Source organism: Aulonocara stuartgranti, assembly GCF_965226115.1.
Source record: "Aulonocara stuartgranti genome assembly, chromosome: 19".
NCBI lineage: Eukaryota > Metazoa > Chordata > Actinopteri > Cichliformes > Cichlidae > Aulonocara > Aulonocara stuartgranti.
Window position 1 is genome coordinate 6,275,089 of NC_138955.1, and position 17,747 is coordinate 6,292,835.

Here is a 17,747-nt window from a genome sequence, read left to right on the forward strand (position 1 = left end):
GCATTGATTCTAAAAATAAACCAAAACATTATTGCTGATTTCTTTGCAAATCAAACCTTGGTTTTAAATTTGTGAAAGCGTTTTTCCCAGCCCTCAACAGTACTGGTGTTATTGCATGGTTGCTTGCTCAAGAAGGTAATTCTTGTAAATTAGTGCTGGAAGGAGCAACAGCTCCCTGATTGTGTTATTACCTGAAAATGGATATCATTTTGGGGCGTGGCAGTTGTGTAATATGATGATGATTATCTATTGTACCTTCTAAATTATTTCTTAAATATTTCAAGAAATACAGAAAAATTTGCTGTAAACATTGAATTGTAATGTACAACTTAAGACCAAAAAATTGTTGACAGACTGAGATGCATTTAGGCGACAGAATTGATTTTTTTTTTAACTTGTAGGCTCCTGAAACCATAGACTTCCTCAAATAAAATACATTCTATATTCACTGTAAACACTGCTGTGGAAAATGGCGATTAATGCCAAATGCATGTGATTTCTACTGAAACGGTAAATTTGTGCATGTTTCTTAACTTTTGTTAACTAACTTGTAGATTCAAACTCTGGAAACTTGGGCCTTGGTGGTCCGCGGAGACAAAGCGGAGGTTGTTTGACGAAAAAAATAGCTGCACACATGCACATTCTATCACAGAGGATTTATCACCAACATTTGTGTAGAAGGTTGAATGAGCCAGACCTGTCCATATGTGGCCCTTTGTATGTATGCATGTGTGAGTGTGTGTGTGTGCCTGGGTGTCTGTGTTTCTGATGACACTTGGTGATGATTTTGAACAGCTGAGATGAGTTTGTGAACTGGACAACGGGGCAGCTGTACATCTCTGTCTTGGACATATACACACACACGTACGCGCACACACAGGCACACATACTCACTGAAGCATATAAACAACAGTGGAATCCTGAGGGGCCGACCCCCTCGGGACCAAGCCACTCTGAGACCTTAATAAAGGACTTGTTGTTTCAGGAGGTAGGTTATATGGTTTCAGGTTCATATTGCAAGCCCCACTTTACAGACCATCACCATATGCTTACTGATCACATTTTCCTCAGTGGCATTTACATCTTAATAAACTTTATATTCCTTTTGACAGTTTAACTTCAGTGATCTTTAAAAAGACAGTGGTACACGGAGCATTCACAATTATTTCTTTAATGTTCTCAGGTATTTCTAGCACAGAGTATAAACTATTAATGGTGGTGTTGCAATTTGAATAGTGGTCTAAATAAAACCTGGTTGCCATTACTACCTCAGCCGGCCCGCAAATCTCAGCCAATGAAAGACTTTGCCTGGTCAGACCTCTTTTAAGAGAGGCGGGGCTTAAATGTGCTGAGGGGTCACAAGGAATGATGTAACCTGTGTTTATTTTCAGCCTATACACGTAAATGTAGACACCACCAAACACATTTCCCCTCAGAAACACACACAAGATAAATTAAAGATGTGTGCACACTGTTCTTCCCATGCATAGAGTTTGGCATACACTATTAAATATCACTGACAAAAACAAATGAAGCAGCTGACTAAATTTTGGACTTTGGGACCAATGCCATGTTCTTGCAGGCTGACTGTCTCTCTCGCTGTCTTCCTAGTTTGGTCACTTGATGACAAATGTGGCCACATGTATGTGTGCACACACACACTCAGCAGCACTCTCTTATACACGCAATCGCAAATGTGCACAGGGGTTGGCTATGGCTGGGGAAGACAGGGTGATTAAATAGAGATAAGGTGTGTGTATCACTAGGGAAGACAAGTGGAGGGGTGGGGGGAGCAGAGACAGAAAGAGTTACAGAGACAGAGAAATTTAGTCATGGCCATTAATACTAATAGTGGCCTCCCTTCCCTTCCGTCAGCTGCAGCTGTTGATCACGCTGGTGTAACAGTGAGCTTTCTAGCATTGCATCACTCTCTTTCTCCTTGACTCCTGTGGCGTCCTGCATTACATTACCCTGCATGCACATGGATCTGGTAGCCCTTATTCCACAACTTACTGCAAGGGCAATGCACTGGAAGCAGGGCTAATGCCCAAATAAGGTTATTAAAATACTTACGTGGCTTAGAAAGTGAGATTCTGTTGCTGTCTTGGGATTATATACAATGCTGTGCCGCGCATTATAGAGAATTATATCACACAGCTTTGAAATAATAATGATTAAAAGCTGATAGAAAAAGAGAAAACTTACATATTTAAGCAAATCCACTGCTATTTGAGAGCATACTTGATTAACTAGCATGCCAATAACCTGCTACCAGTTATTCACAGTATGTATGATGTATGCATAGCAAGATGTTGGTCATGTTCTGCATCTAGAGAACGCAGCAAAGGAACGATGTAACTTCCAGAGGAGCTCGTCCACTAGCATACATCAGAGACATTCCACCTCATCTGACACTCGTCCATGGAATTCTGCGAACTTTCCACACTATTCTCCCAGGCATTCTGAAGTGCCTGTCAAAAAGACTGGCATGCCTAAACATCAGGCACCCGTAAACACTTAAAACAAGCAAAAGAGGCTGCACTATTGGAAAAAGTGTTCTTCACATTGAATGGTTGTTGTTTTGAAATCCGTGTTTCTGTGGTGCTTGTGATTGTCACTGTTTGTGTTAGTGTGTGTGAAAATATCTTTTTATTTGCACTTCTGATAGGTGATAATTTGTCATAGATTTGTGCAGAGTCCCTTTCTCCTTTATGCTGGTATGACCAGTGTATGCAACCTATAGTTGACACCTATGTGTCATTCTCGGAACCCACTAAATACTTCAGATGACTTGAGGGTTTACTTGGCAACCGATAGCTGTTTTAAGACCATGGATACACTTTCGACCTGGACTGAACACAAAGTTTTTAAGTATCCAAAGTACATGGAGACGAATAAAAAGTCGCTGAACCACGTGTATCATGTGCTCATTGTTGTGTGGCCAGTTATAAAGCTCAGTGACTTCATCCAAATCTATTTGTGTAACTAGATGACATTCTATTTACCGTAACCCTTTTTTTCTACACCAGGATTACGATGGTCTGGAGTCATAATGATTTACTGTGTGCTTACAGCTTTTCTAGAATACACTCTTGCCCACTCTTTCAATTTTATATTCACAAATATTGACATAATTTACGCCTATATGTTTTAAATGAGCTTTTACACGATTACACCCATCAGGCAGTTAATTTCAGTAGTGTGTCAAATTTGCTCGAAAGCGATCTGTTATAGATGTTATGCCAGTGGGAGTCTTAATGTCGGTGATGTGGGGTGTTGAGAGCTGGTAAAGGTGGGAGGGGTTGACACAAAGATGTACAGGACAGGACACCCTCATGCTTGCTCCATAAACCTCACCACATTTTGGTACCGCAGCTGTGTGGCGCACGCAATGAAAGCGGAGAGGTGCGCTCCTCCTGGAGTGACTATGCCGAGCCTGGAACGGGCTTTTGTGCACTGATCGGCGACTAAGAAGCTCATTTCTCTCCGACATAAACGGAATGTTGACGCTCTCTCTCTCACTAAGGTCGGTTTCAACAGAGCATTGAAGACATCGCTCATTTACCATGAGCTGTTTGGATGTTATGTACCCAGCCTATGGACATTACGCATCGTACGCACCGACTGCTCCCGCTTTTATCAGTAACTTCCAGGTAAGAAATGAGCACATGTGGAAACGTTCTTGTGATAACTCTCATCTCAAGTATTGGAGCCTGTTGTGCTAGTTAACAGATATGCTAATTTATGCAGCTTGTGCGTAAAAGCAAACAACCCGATTCAAAAAGTTATTTATTTGTTTAAGTTTGTGATTTAAGAATTAGTTTGATTTATTGAGATTTTTTCTTTATATCTGTACATGTCACACCAAGCACAGAAGTCACTCTGCACCCACTAATTAGCGCACAGCAGCTCGCACGCACACACAGATTACACATACCAGTGCTGCCTCATACAAAGAAGAGCATCGTGTCAAAATGTCTCATAGTCAGCTCCAGAACTGTCTTCTGCAACACCTGTTTCAACTCTCTCCCTGTTCTTCCTCTCCCTGCCCTCTAACACCGCGCCAGGCTGCCACAGGTCTAAATTGCACTTCATCTCATTGCCGGGATTTTATGGACACTCCCAACGGCCCCGAGGGGATGTCTGGGGGCCCAGGCACTGGAGGATCAACTTCCTCCTCTGCTTCATCCAGCTCTTCTTCCTCCTATACTCCTGCGGCTTCAAGACCAGAAGAAGGCCCCAAAGAGAAGCAGGAAGCTCCCGAGGCAGAATACCTGACTTCTCGCTGTGTCCTCTTCACCTACTACCAGGGAGACATCAGCAGCGTTGTGGATGAGCACTTCTCCAGAGCCCTCAGCTCCTATATGGATGGTGAGGGCAAACGTCGAGCACCAGAACATCGGGGAACAGGTAAATTTCATTGCGCATGCAGAAAGATTATTTGACTCAAATAAAGGTCCTTGTACCAGCAATACAAAGTCATAGTGAATGTTTGGTGTTCTTAAAGAAACTGAAAACAAAAAACAAAAGATTTCAAGATGTATTTATAAAAATCAAATTTGTGCAGTATATGCACAAAAATAAAGCAACACCAATCAATTTTATCAAATCTTTAATAGACTAATTTATTCTAGGCGTGTTTACATGACGATTGTTGGGTTTCTCCTAACTAAATCCTTCTCCTCCCATGTATTTAGGGAAGCACAGGTGGCATATTTGTCACAGTTGAGATATATTGCATGAGATTTTGAGGCCACACATGCTGAACTGACAGGGAGCGCAGCAGAGTGTCACACAGGTAATTTGGTCAGTTGAAGGGCTCATTTGTTCAAAAAGTTGTCCCTGGAAAGGTCGGGGCATCGGGTCAGGAAGGTTAGGAGCAGTTGGAAGTCAAATGGGTCTACTTTGACTCTTCCAGGCTAAAAGGTTTAAAAAAGACACAAGAGAGTCAGCGTGCATTGTTGGTTTTGTCTGTGAAAATCCCCAAATCAGACCTAGCTATAGTCAGATTTCTAATATCTGCCTCCCGGGTCTAAATATGACTCTGTGATTGCAGTATGTTTTGGCAACTTTATCTCCACGAAACGCTATGGATTTATGAGTTTATTGTGGCTTATGTTAATACCAAGTACAGATAATCCATAACTATCATCCAGAGAATCCTATAAAAGCTCAAATTAGTGTTAAGTAAAGATGTTCCTTTCCTCTTTTTACAATTTTAAATCTGATTGCACCAGGATGTAAAGTAAACAAAAATGTCGAAATGAATATTTTAAAGATGCCAGTGTTCTTTTTTGCTGCCAGCTTGACGATATCCCTTGGATATCCATGTAGGGCCTAAAGCGTCTACTCACTCTGTTGCTCTGTCGGTTTTAGTCTCTTTCCTTGTTGAGTCGGACGTCTTCATTTCAGCACCAGTGCACGCTCCCTGCCTCACAACAGATGCTATGTTTATACATGACCGTAAGCGCACAGCCTCGCTGCGGTATCCCCTTCAAACGTCTCCATGGCTGCCATTCTGTCTCTTGCTCCAGCTCTTGCCCCACAATGGTTGCTCAGTCAGTTGCCCACCTGCCAGTCAGATTTATATAAGTTGCGGTCATTGTGATATGGGCAGTGGGAAACGCTGCCTCTTGGGGGGATGCATAGGGCATTTTTTTTCATATAACTATCCCATGGGAAAATTATACTGCTAAAAACATATAATGGCTTGCTGACATTCTGTCAAGGGCGAGGAGGGTGGGGGAGCAGAGAAAACAACAGGTGGGGGTGCAGGAGACAGAAGAGAGGGTTGGCGGGTGCTAGAACGGGGCTAGAATTGCTTTTTGAGTGTGTGTGTGTGTCTGTGTCGGCTTGAGTGTGTTGTGAGACTTTCAAAAGTAGTGAGCTGACAGGAGAGTGAGAGATGTCACCACAGCAAGTGATTTAAGACCCTGTGAGTCTTGGGCTCGTTCCAGGTCAGAGCGCCTGCCTTATATAGAATTCCAGGGTATAGGGACATCGCGCTTTCTACCTTTCTCTTTAGCGCTCACTCCCCTCTGTCTGCTCGAACGTGGTTGTGTTTATTTCTGTGTCTTGTTGGGGCTAGGACGGTGTGACAGTATGATCCAATGGGGAAGATATCTGGGCCAGAGGGTGTAGCAGTCATGTGAGTGACATCTATGTTTTAGTATGTGTTGCTCCTCCTGCACAGCTCCAGCCTTTCCATTTGCTTCTATAAATCAATTCAATTCACTACGCAGTTGTGCAACAGTTCATGACTTGGCCGAAGTTTGACTGTTGTGCCTCCTCCTACCTCTTCTCTCCCACCTCTTCCCTTATTAGATACCCCGTCGCCTAGCAGTAGACGAAGCTTCCCCCCATCCTTCTGGGACAGTAACTACTCCTCGCCTCAGAGTCGCTCCCACTGTGAGACCGGTGCACCTTCCTATTCCATGGACCCGTACGCATCAGGGCTACACCCCAGCCTGCAGCACCCACACGCTCATCCTCATCCACACGCTCATCCACACTCCCACCCTCACCCACCAGAAAGCTGGGGATATCCTCAGGCCCAAGCCTACGGCCCCCCACGGCCTCTCCATGAACTTTATTCACCTTCGGCTTTGGAGCCCCACTATGGGCCCCTACTCATGCCTACCGTGAGGCCACCACATCTTCCCACCTTGCCAAGCCACTATGAAGTGAGCAAGCTGGAGCCCGCTACCTCATGGCCCAGTTTGCTCCCCCCAGGAGATGTCAGCCAGACCCTGGCCCTCAACATGGATGCAGGTAACCACTCAACCATGTGAGGCTTTTGGATGGTACAGTGCAGTTTTAGTGCAAGATTGAACTTTCATCCCTTTAAATTTAGCAACACAACACACCAAGCAATCCTGACTTTAAAATATCAAAGATTCATGAATAATATACAGTCAAATAACCATTTACACAAACACCCACACTCTGTTGCACACTGCTATACCAGCTTTCAGCCCCTGTAATGCTCTATATATGAAAACAAATGATCAGATGCAAACATATATACGCTCAGGAAGTTAAATAACTCAGTCACCATTATAGACACTCTCACGCATGCAGACACACTCACAAATGCACACAACACATCATAATCATCACAGGAGCCCCGCCACCCCACAAAAACAGGATGTTTGGCACAAGTAGACTCCATGACAACCTGTGTTCTGTGTTCACCATTGTCCTCCTCATTGTATCCTTTTCTTTTTTTCCCCTCAGGTCTCCAGCAGCACAAGAAAGGCAAGGAGCTCTACTGGTTCTAACGAGCCCTTCAGTCACAGTGACCAGCCATTACCAGATCCAATTAGTCCCTGGACCTATTTTGCTATTGTCGCAGCAGGTCCCTTTATCCCCCGCCCCCCTCCACCATACACACTTTGCATCCCCATCTACCCACCCCCTTCACTCTGTTTCTAGCCTCCCCTGCCAGTATACAGCCTTGCTCCAGGTCGACATGTGTGCACCATGGAGATAAAGCAAAGCGAAAGAGGGAGCGAGAGAGGGAGAGTGTCCGAACTGTCTGTAATCTGTGCTGTTGCTCTCTTTTTCTCAGCTCTTTTGGTCTCCCTCTGCTGTCACTGCACAGACCTTGGCAAGGTGGGAGCCACAGTGACCTGTTTGGACTGAGAAAGACAGGATCACAACAGACTTCTTTTTTTTTTTTTTGCAGAGGACAGAGAGATGGAAGGATGAATGGAGGGACAGAGGGATGAATAGCAGAGAGTAGGGATTTCCTCCAATGTCCCTGGTTATCTCTGTCTCATGCTCTGTGTTGGTACAGTGGTTTTCATTATCCACTTATCTGCATTTCACAAATGCAACATTCAGTGATAAACAAGAGCAGCAATTATGGCAGTTTAAGCTCTGTGACTGTTATCATGAGGCCTTTTGTGTTTGTTATTATATAATACTGCTCTCTGAAATAAAGTGTTTATATTTATTGGTGTTTATGTGCATTTCTAAAATATTAGGTTGGCCAGTGTTCTGAATTTTTTTGTGTCAAGCTGATTGTGCTTTATATATATATATATATTTTAAAAGAGGTGATAAAGCTGACCATACCAGATCTATCATCTATCTTATGTGGAGAATATCTCTCGCATCTACCACGATTTGTTTGCTCAGAACTATCAGGTAAAACTGAACTTTCAATTTGATGCTGTTCCATTTTAGTCCTTTTGTTCTCTGTCATTCGTGGAAATTTTGAATTTTGGCTTTCTTAATATTTGTGGGATTATTTTTTCGGTGTGCTCATTTTTTCGTGTCCAAGAATGTGATGTCAATAAATATTTTTATGGTTCATTGTCACATCTCATAAATGTTTACCTTGAACGATGTTAGCAACATGAATATAAGAGAGTAATATTTCTAGATAATAAATACTAATATTAGCCTGAAGAAATTTGGCTCCATGGGAAGACTCCAGGTGTCAGGTAACATATCTGTGATGAGGGCTTTTCGGTCTGTTTCTAATTTTGCACACTTGTTGGGTGCCCTGACATTTTCATAGCTGTCTGATTCCCAGATACAGTAGCAGAGCCAGATGTGATCAAGGTTACGCTGTGCACCTCGTCTTATTTAAAAGGCCTTCCATTTGAATTCCTGCTTGCATTCACACTTTGTCACCTATAAAGTGGGAATGAGTGGCAAATGCCAGCCACGTGTAACCAGAGAAGAAGCAAGCCATCCCAGCTATGCACCAAATGTTGCTGTGTTATTGATCTGATAATCAGATTATGCCCTAAGGTATGCCAGTCTTGGCCACCGTCACAATTTAGTGGCTGTTATGTGTGACCCCTCGCCCCCTTAAGAGAGCAGCCAACTATGTGATTGGCTTTAATCTGAGGAAACATGTAGAGTAATAAAATTAAAAGAGTTTACCAGGGATAGCTTTCCTGTCAGCTTCCCATTCCAACCACCTTACAGCCTTTTCATGCTAGTATTGTTGCTGGCACTAGCCTCTTTTTTTTTTACCCTCCAGGATCTAATCCATAGTAAGTGTGCAGCCACAGATATTGTCACATTACAGTACATGGCTGTCAATAAATCCCACATAATGTGAAGCAGCACATTCAAGTGTAGTTTGTATGAGGAAGGCATAAATTGACTCACTATGGATAACACCAAGATTAAAATTAAAATTGATTTAACCTAAAGTTGTAGCTTAATTTGATTAATTACTGATTCGTTAGTTTTATTACTAACAGAAAGTGGATTTGGTTTGGTGGTTTCCATGTTTGTTAGTAAACTGAAATATTCCAAATGAAATAGTGACATCTCCTGGTGTGTTTATAGCACTGCAAAGCCAACAACAAATAAAGGTTTTACAGGGCACACTTACAACAGGTTGAGCTGCTGTAATGCAGCCAAGACACAGTTTATGGCGCTTTTACAGCAACACTAACTAAAACTAGCTATGAAAACACAAAATTAAGAATTAAAAAATAGCATGAGCTTCTTCTTTGAGCGAATAAATTGCTTTGCATATTTATCCGTGACTACTGGAGAGCACCTGTCAGATCAACTGTCAAAACCAAGAACTACTTTAGCTCATTTTTTATAACTATTTGACCAGTATTATCTCTTAGTACAGAGGTCACTGTTGATTACTTGGTTGATTATATATAGCTTTATCAATAGCTACTAACGAGCCCAATGCAAAAAAAAAAAAAACCCCTTGCATTTGCTCCAGCTATATAATCATTACACTGAAAAGACATTTTCATAAATGTGCACAGACTGTCTGTTAATAAAAAATAATACATAATCATGTGTAAAAAACATGGCACAGAAATTTGAGAACAACATGTTCAGGACAACATCTCAACATATGGGAGCAAAGGTTAGTGGCCGACATTACTGAGCACTTTCTGAGAACCACTGATTGCCTCACTTGCACTATGCATTGGTTTCAGTAAGAGTTTATAATAAGACAAACCCTATGCTGACCCAGATTCAAAACAATAGTCACATGATGGCTCATTGGTGGTAGTCACATGATACAGGTTCTAGAGTCAAATGGCACATTATATACAAATACAGATTTACTACATGTTTGTGATCCAAATCTTCAACTTTTATTTTAATAATCATATGATTCACTCAGTGATCAACTGTCATCCTCCCTGCTTTAAATAAACTGGAATCTTATAACCTGATTACTGAGTGTAAAACACAGTAAACTTGAGTTTTGTGCTTTACTCATCTGAATTTCTTAAACATGTGACTTTCCTGCTGTTTTAACTTTTAATATCTAACTGATACAATCATCATGTGCAAGCTAAAGGAGACAAATAAAAATGAAGCAAGAAACACATGTGATGTAGTATAAACAAGTGGTAGCAGAAATCACAAAACACACACAAAACTTTTTTTCTTCACTTTTAATTTTTCCAGATAAGTCCCTAGACCCATTTACCATAACATGTTCACATGCTTTACTTCCACATTTTTCCCGAAACAAGCAGACAAAAATGTGCAAACTTTGATTTGTGAACTTCCATCCTCGTAATTGCTGTTGTGCTGACTCACGGTGAACCTGTTACTTGTTATGCATCCACGCTATGCTGCACCTGACCACTTCTGCTGGACTTCACAATAAAAACAAATCATTTTAATACTATGTGAGATTAATTTATCTAGCTGGGAGACATGCCACCCCCCAGGAAAAAAATAATGACATTTATTTATTATAATAAAATAATTAAACACATAAAATCAATAAAATCAACCTTCCTAATAATAAAAAATAATAATAAAAAGATAACTTTATTATCTATTACAATCTTCATGTTTGTCTACGATCGTCTATTGTGAATAGTTTTCATGACTCTACACATTTGTCTGGTTCCCATACTAACAGCTGTAGTTGTTTTTTTTCACACATTATAGGTTTTTTCACTTTAGAGGATTTTGACTTTCAGGCTTTAATTTTAAATATATTTTACAGAGTAGTATTACTTTCACTTAAGTGAAAAAACAAACAAAAACGAAACAAAAACTGTGTTCTTCTACCACTAATGAACTGTCCTCTCATGCCTTACATTAGCCACTGCTGAAAATATATAAAGCATTATAATACTACTGCAAAGCTACACTGTAGCAATAGTTATGCATTTCTATCATAGAAAGAAAACAGCATATTGTTTTTTTTTTTATTGATCCAGAGGTATTAGAATTCAAACTATTTGCACTTTTCTGACAGAAATAACCCCAATCTTGTGTACAAAATACTGATATCTGTGCTTTCAGTTGGGATGTCAGATGCATGACATAAACTAAAATAAGAGTTCCTTGAAATCTGTAAACTTTTTGCTTAGTTCTTAGTTTCCCACCCACTCCACATCTTCTTTATGGCTATCGTAACACTGAAAGCCTTGTGACCACTAGTCAGCCAGACAGACAGACGTCAGTTACAGAAGATAAATTGCCAGTAAAAAAAAAGGCTGATATCTTACTTACAGGGAAGAATTTAAAGACAAAATGCACATTTTTGTATTTGCACTGATAAAGATGGGTGGGATTTGCCCAGAAAATCAGGCCTTACAGTCAAGCTTAAAAACAGGATGTGTTTGTGGAAACAGAAAGGAAGTGTTGAATAACTGTCAGTGGAAACCCGCATGAATCATAAATCAAACAATATCAAACTCAGAATAGAGTTTATCGGAAGTTGTGTGTGGCTGTGTGCTTGTTTGCACCGTAGCTCAAAACCTTAAGAAAACTTTCAGACAAAAGGGGACAAAAATTCCATATTTGTGGGAAAATTTAGAGACTTTAATCAGTCTACGAGAGGTTATATGCGTACATATGAAGACAATACATCATTTCAGTTTCTTAAAGAAGAAAAAAGATGGGGTAACACTTCAAATACATCCTGATCATTCATGTAACTCATTAAACAACATTCACTGAGTGGGTGTTAGCTGAGGTGCCACCTACAATTTCAAGAAATAAAAGCACCTCTATGAGGACTTTGCATATTTTCCAGAATGATGTAATCTGTTTCTTCTTAAGGTTTCAGCTCGCAGGTGGATGACACATTAGCACACACGCTGTGTTGTTTCTGTATGTCTGCTTTGTTTTTGTTTGTTTGTTTTTTCTGCTGTTGTTCGTTTTGGAGACTTCCCATCTCTTTGTGGTGGGAAACAGATTACAGGGGAAAACACATAACAATAACACATACAGACATATGGTGTTTGTTGAACGTGAATCCATATGACTAAACCAAAACTGATCATGCCCTCAAAAAAACCTAAAAACCAAAGAAAAAAGCAGTAAACAGGATTCATGACAGTAATGTTCAGTGTTTTTGCTGAGGTTGACTAAAATATTTCCTCAAAACAGTGTCATCGTGCGATCCTCCTCTTAATGTATAACTCCACCTTTGTCTGTTTCAATGATTGACTTTCATGTGCCATATTTTTTGTGACCTGCTGACAGCCACCTGACTGGAATACTGTAGTCATAACTGTAGCTGGCTATATAAGAACTCCTCAGACAGCTCTACAACACCCACAGGTGCTTCTACCTCAGTCTTCAGCACGTACACTGACATCGAGCCAGGTGAGTAGCTACAGCACAGACTACTGCACACACAGACTACACTTTTTAGTGACAGAATGATGAAAGAGTCATTCATTTGAGAAAGAATAGAAAGGAGAGATGAAACAGAAAGTTAAAGAAACCAGGACGTAGAGCGGATACTGTGGTAGTGTGGAAGTGACATCCAACATCACGATAGAGAGTATTTTAAAGCTGATGTGACAGGCATCAGAAACAATCTGTCTGGTTTTCTGCACACCACACAGGATCTGTGTCTTTTTCTGCTTGTGTCCAGTCAAGATGAAGTTGCTGCTTGTTGTTGCTGCTGTTCTGGCTGTGGCCAGCTGTGCCAGCATCTCTCTGGAAGATCTGGAGTTTCATGCCTGGAAACTCAAGTTTGGTGAGACAGCAGACTCTTCCTCTCCTATTTGTTTGAGCTTTTTGTCAAATGATATTCATCATGTTTCGTGGTCTTAAAGGAACCCTTAAATTTGGCCTTGCTCACGCTCACATGCTTGTAAAACATTATAAGACTAGAATAAAGGAAAATCTCTTACTGGAAATTAGATTGTTAATATTTAAGGATTCATCCTGGTTCCTTCATTCTCTTTCTGACAATTGTTTTTTCAAAATGGCAGAAAGATCCTACCACTCTCCATCAGAGGAGGCTCACCGGAGGCAGATCTGGCTCAACAACCGCAAATTTGTGCTTGTACACAACATCTTGGCAGACCAGGGTTTGAAGTCCTACCGCCTCGGCATGACCTACTTTGCTGACATGGTATGTTTGTATGTCTGTTTAGGTTTTTATGTGTAGGTCATCAGCATTTTTCACTGCAATTAGCAGAGAACGACACAGAGAATAGCATTTTGGATAACAACCCAATAAGCCCAGAATTATGTTCTTCTTCATCAGGAAAATGAAGAGTACAAGCGAGTGATTTCCCAGGGCTGCCTTCACTCCTTCAATGCTTCTCTGCCTCGCCGTGGCTCTACCTTCTTCAGACTTAGACTACCTGAAGGTACTGATCTGCCCGACACTGTTGACTGGAGAGATAAGGGATATGTCACTGATGTCAAGGATCAGAAGCAGTGTGGTTCCTGCTGGGCCTTCAGTGCAGTGAGTACATATAACGTAGTCTTCTCTATTATTGTAAAGCAGGAAACTTTGCTCGACTGTTGGCTTCAAACTGACTGACGCTTGTTGCAGACTGGCTCACTGGAGGGTCAGCACTTCAGGAAGACAGGAAAGCTGGTGTCTCTGAGCGAGCAGCAGCTGGTCGACTGCTCGGGAGACTATGGCAATGAGGGCTGCGGTGGAGGCTGGATGGACTCCGCCTTCCAGTACATCCAAGAAAATGGAGGGATTGACACTGAGGAGTCCTACCCTTATGAGGCCGAGGTAATAAAAGAGTGGAGAATAATGTGCTTATTATAATGTTATAATGTTATTGTTCATCACTTGACTGTCATTATCTTGACAAATGACAGAGTTGGAGATGAAAAGACAATTATTCATGATAGACTTGCAAGCAACTGGTGTACTTTACTGCCACCTTGTGGAAAAAATATATCTAGTGACGCAAATCTGATCAAGGTCAATTTATTGACTACTTTTATATTTATCTTTAAAATTATAGCGCTTGGTAAATGCTCTCATCTCTTATATTTTTACAATAGCGACTTGCAAAATGTGTCAGTAGATAATTTTCTCTCGACTAGGATGGAAAATGCCGTTATAATCCTGATAATATTGGAGCCACATCCACCGGCTATACTGATGTGAGTCAAGGCGATGAAGACGCCCTGAAAGAGGCTGTGGCCACCATCGGACCCGTTTCTGTAGCCATTGATGCTTCTCAGATGTCATTCCAATTCTACGAATCAGGTAAAACACTGTGTTGAAAGAGCCAAATAAAAATCTTATATAGAGAAAGAAATGTGAAGATTTATTTATTTATTTTTAAACCTCTCAGTCTAAATGATATGTATTTCTAGGAGTGTACAATGAGCCCCAGTGCAGCAGCTTACAGTTGGACCATGGTGTGCTGGCTGTGGGTTATGGTACTGAGGACGGAAATGACTACTGGCTGGTCAAGAACAGGTAAATAACTTGATTGATGCTCGTTCTAATAGTTACTGAGAGGTAATACATGTAGATTATTACGTCGCTACATTCGGTTACATATTATATCTGCTAAATGTTTATTAATTTGTTTCTTTCTGCAGCTGGGGTCTTGAATGGGGAGACAAGGGATACATTAAGATGAGCAGGAACAAATCCAACCAGTGTGGGATTGCTACTGCAGCAAGCTACCCTCTGGTCTGAAGAGGTCAGAAGAAACTTAAACTACTTTTTCTTTCTAGCTCTACTAAGATTTTTTTTTTAACAATTTCATTAACAATTCCTTTTAAACATATCAAACCTATGATCATGTGCACAGATTAATATAAAAATATTTGTGCATCCCACAGTTTATTGACTGATTGATTACATTTGCAGGTTTCCTCAGTGAGGCGGAGATCAGTGGCATGTAATCAACATTAATTTTATTTTTATTATTTCATTTTTTTTTCAGGGTAAAGAGTCACCCTTTGCCCTGGTTTATGTTTAATAGAAAGGTATATAAAATTGTAAATAAATATAAATAAATAAAATATTTCACAGTGATTTAAACATTTGTTTGTGCGTTTCTCTTTGTTGGGGGTGTTTGGCTTTGTAACCATTCAGTGGTTTATCCAGACAGAGATATTCAACCTCAGTGGGATTTTTTTTTGTCCCACCACACAATTTTAAATCATACAGTTCAGATGTGACTGAAGTGCAGACCTTCAACTTTAGTTCAGCAGGTTTAACAAACATTTTACTTTATTATAGTCATTTTTATACATAGTTCTTCATTAGAGCCTCAAAAGTAATTAGAGAAGTCAGTGACAAACAGTTTTGTTTTGTGGCAAGTGCGGCCTTGTTTTTTTTAAACCTTTCATTGTAATTTCAAGATGGGACCTAAAGAGATGTTGGTGCAAATGATGGAACAAACAAAGTCAGACAGATCGTCTGATCTTTAGGCTGCATTTATGACTTAGTTTATTCCTAAACAGAATGAATGCTTGTAAATAAGGTCTATGTATAAATATAGCTAATACTTTCAGCCAGTTTGATGCAGCTAATTCATAAACACGTAATTAAAATTTAATTAACAGGTGCTTACGTTAATTAAAATCTTTGCCAAACCACCGAATTAAAGCTGAAATATTGCTGATTTAAAAGTTATTGCGGTGATGTGCAGCAGCAAATCTATAGAAATTGTGTCTTTGTCCAACAGTTTATAGACAGAAGTTTAGTTTGGTAGACTTTATGAATTTCTATAAAAACCAAACAAATAAGCATGTAGTATACCAGTTAAAAAACAAACAAACAAGCAAACAACAACTTATCTGGATGAAGTTATGTACCTGACAGAAAGAATACTTGATCATTATCCCAAATTATGTATTTGTATTTTTTCTAAAGATTACAGAAAAGTAGCGTCTGTTTGCTTCACCTCACTCAGAACTTATGTGTTTTACAATCAATTATGATTTTCTCAAAATATGTGAAAGGGGCGTTTAATGTTATACTGATTCTTGCTTAATTTTATTCATGGTTCTTTGGCCACATTAGCTGAGCTTCAGCTGACATAAATTACTTTAAGCTGGACTAATTAATTCAAAACGAACTAGAAAAGTCTGAAATGTGGAATGAGATGCACCCTCACATACTGGCTGCTTCTTTAACATTTGGCTCGCAAACCTAAGGTGAAAAATAACAGCTGTGGGCAAGAAGTTTCAGAAGTGGGAACTTCATTTTGTAGAGAAATGTCTCCGTTGTGGTTTCCTCTGTGTTTGAACTTATTTTTTTAAAGTAACATTTCTTGCTTAATGTTTCCATTTACAGTTTTACTTTTTTTATTTTTAGTATTTTGTGCCTTTTGAAAGGTTGTGAGTCTGAATCATTCATCAAAAGCACTAAAAAATAAAGATGCAAAAGTGAAAGATGATTTGACTGGCAAATGTAAACGTATAGGAACTCAGTAATGAAGTGTAAGCAAGCAAGGAAGAATTTTTAGGTAGTGTGTGAAGTCTGGTAGCCTTAATCTAGCAAACAGCTCAGCTAACCAACTGATCACATGCCATCCAACATCAGCTCATGGACACCACAGCACCAGCTCCTCCTCAGAAACAGTGTGGCTCCTGGTGGGACTTCAGTGCACTCACACTGTTCTGTAACATACTGTTCAAGTTAATTCAGATATATTTATGTACTTCCAAATAACCAAAAAAGTTTATCTCATCCATCCATCCATAGAGAAAAATCCCCAATCACAATCTTTGACTTTACAGGTCTTTGTAACAACTGACTATTGTTATTTCCCTAAATAGCAAAGTTGGAAATGCAAATAAACTCTTTCAGCTGTGTGCCAGCAGTTGCCTGGATGCCTACCTGTTATCAGGAAGAAATCTTCAACAGAACTACACTCAGTCAGTGATGTCAGACTGCCTCTACTGGTATGGGGTGATGAGGAAAAAATCATGAGTTAAAAAGGGGACAGAAAATCCATATTTGTGGGAAAATTTAGAGACTTTAATCAGTCTGAGAGAGGTTATATGCGTACATATGAAGACAATACATCATTTCAGTTTCTTAAAGAAGAAAAAAGATGGGGTAACACTTCAAATAAATCCTGATCATTCATGTAACTCATTAAACAACATTCACTGAGTGGGTGTTAGCTGAGGTGCCACCTACAATTTCAAGAAATAAAAGCACCTCTATGAGGACTTTGCATATTTTCCAGAATGATGTAATCTGTTTCTTCTTAAGGTTTCAGCTCGCAGGTGGATGACACATTAGCACACACGCTGTGTTGTTTCTGTACGTCTGCTTTGTTTTTGTTCTGCTGTTGTTCGTTTTGGAGACTTCCCATCTCTTTGTGGTGGGAAACAGATTACAATAACACATACAGACATATGGTGTTTGTTGAACGTGAATCCATAAGACTAAACCAAAACTGATCATGCCGTCAAAAACACCCATAAAACCAAAGAAAAAAGCAGTAAACAGGATTCATGACAGTAACATTCGGTGTTTTTGCTGAGGTTGACTAAAATATTTCCTCAAAACAGTGTCATCGTGCGATCCTCCTCTT

At 40.1% G+C, this 17,747-nt stretch overlaps 2 protein-coding genes across 4 annotated transcripts; both read left to right on the forward strand.

The window, feature by feature from the left end:
- The first annotated feature begins 3,331 nt into the window (after window positions 1-3,331).
- vgll2b (vestigial-like family member 2b) lies at window positions 3,332-7,957 on the forward strand. 2 transcript variants are annotated; one of them, XM_082517223.1, is made up of 4 exons: window positions 3,332-3,653; window positions 4,068-4,410; window positions 6,325-6,771; window positions 7,237-7,957. In XM_082517223.1, the coding sequence occupies exons 1-4, from the start codon at window positions 3,567-3,569 to the stop codon at window positions 7,278-7,280; spliced, it is 921 nt and encodes a 306-aa protein (XP_082373349.1). In that variant the 5' UTR covers window positions 3,332-3,566; the 3' UTR covers window positions 7,281-7,957. The 2 variants fall into 2 exon arrangements, with proteins under 2 accessions (XP_082373349.1, XP_082373348.1); XM_082517222.1 differs by lacking the exon at window positions 3,332-3,653 and having other exon boundaries at window positions 3,876-4,410.
- A 4,469-nt stretch (window positions 7,958-12,426) lies between these two features.
- Window positions 12,427-15,235, forward strand: LOC309695648 (procathepsin L-like). 2 transcript variants are annotated; one of them, XM_082516412.1, is made up of 9 exons: window positions 12,427-12,579; window positions 12,825-12,958; window positions 13,197-13,339; window positions 13,475-13,678; window positions 13,769-13,960; window positions 14,281-14,446; window positions 14,557-14,662; window positions 14,788-14,891; window positions 15,062-15,235. In XM_082516412.1, the coding sequence occupies exons 2-8, from the start codon at window positions 12,859-12,861 to the stop codon at window positions 14,885-14,887; spliced, it is 1,011 nt and encodes a 336-aa protein (XP_082372538.1). In that variant the 5' UTR covers window positions 12,427-12,579; window positions 12,825-12,858; the 3' UTR covers window positions 14,888-14,891; window positions 15,062-15,235. The 2 variants fall into 2 exon arrangements, with proteins under 2 accessions (XP_082372538.1, XP_082372537.1); XM_082516411.1 differs by having other exon boundaries at window positions 12,428-12,579; window positions 12,854-12,958.
- Window positions 15,236-17,747: the final 2,512 nt, after the last annotated feature.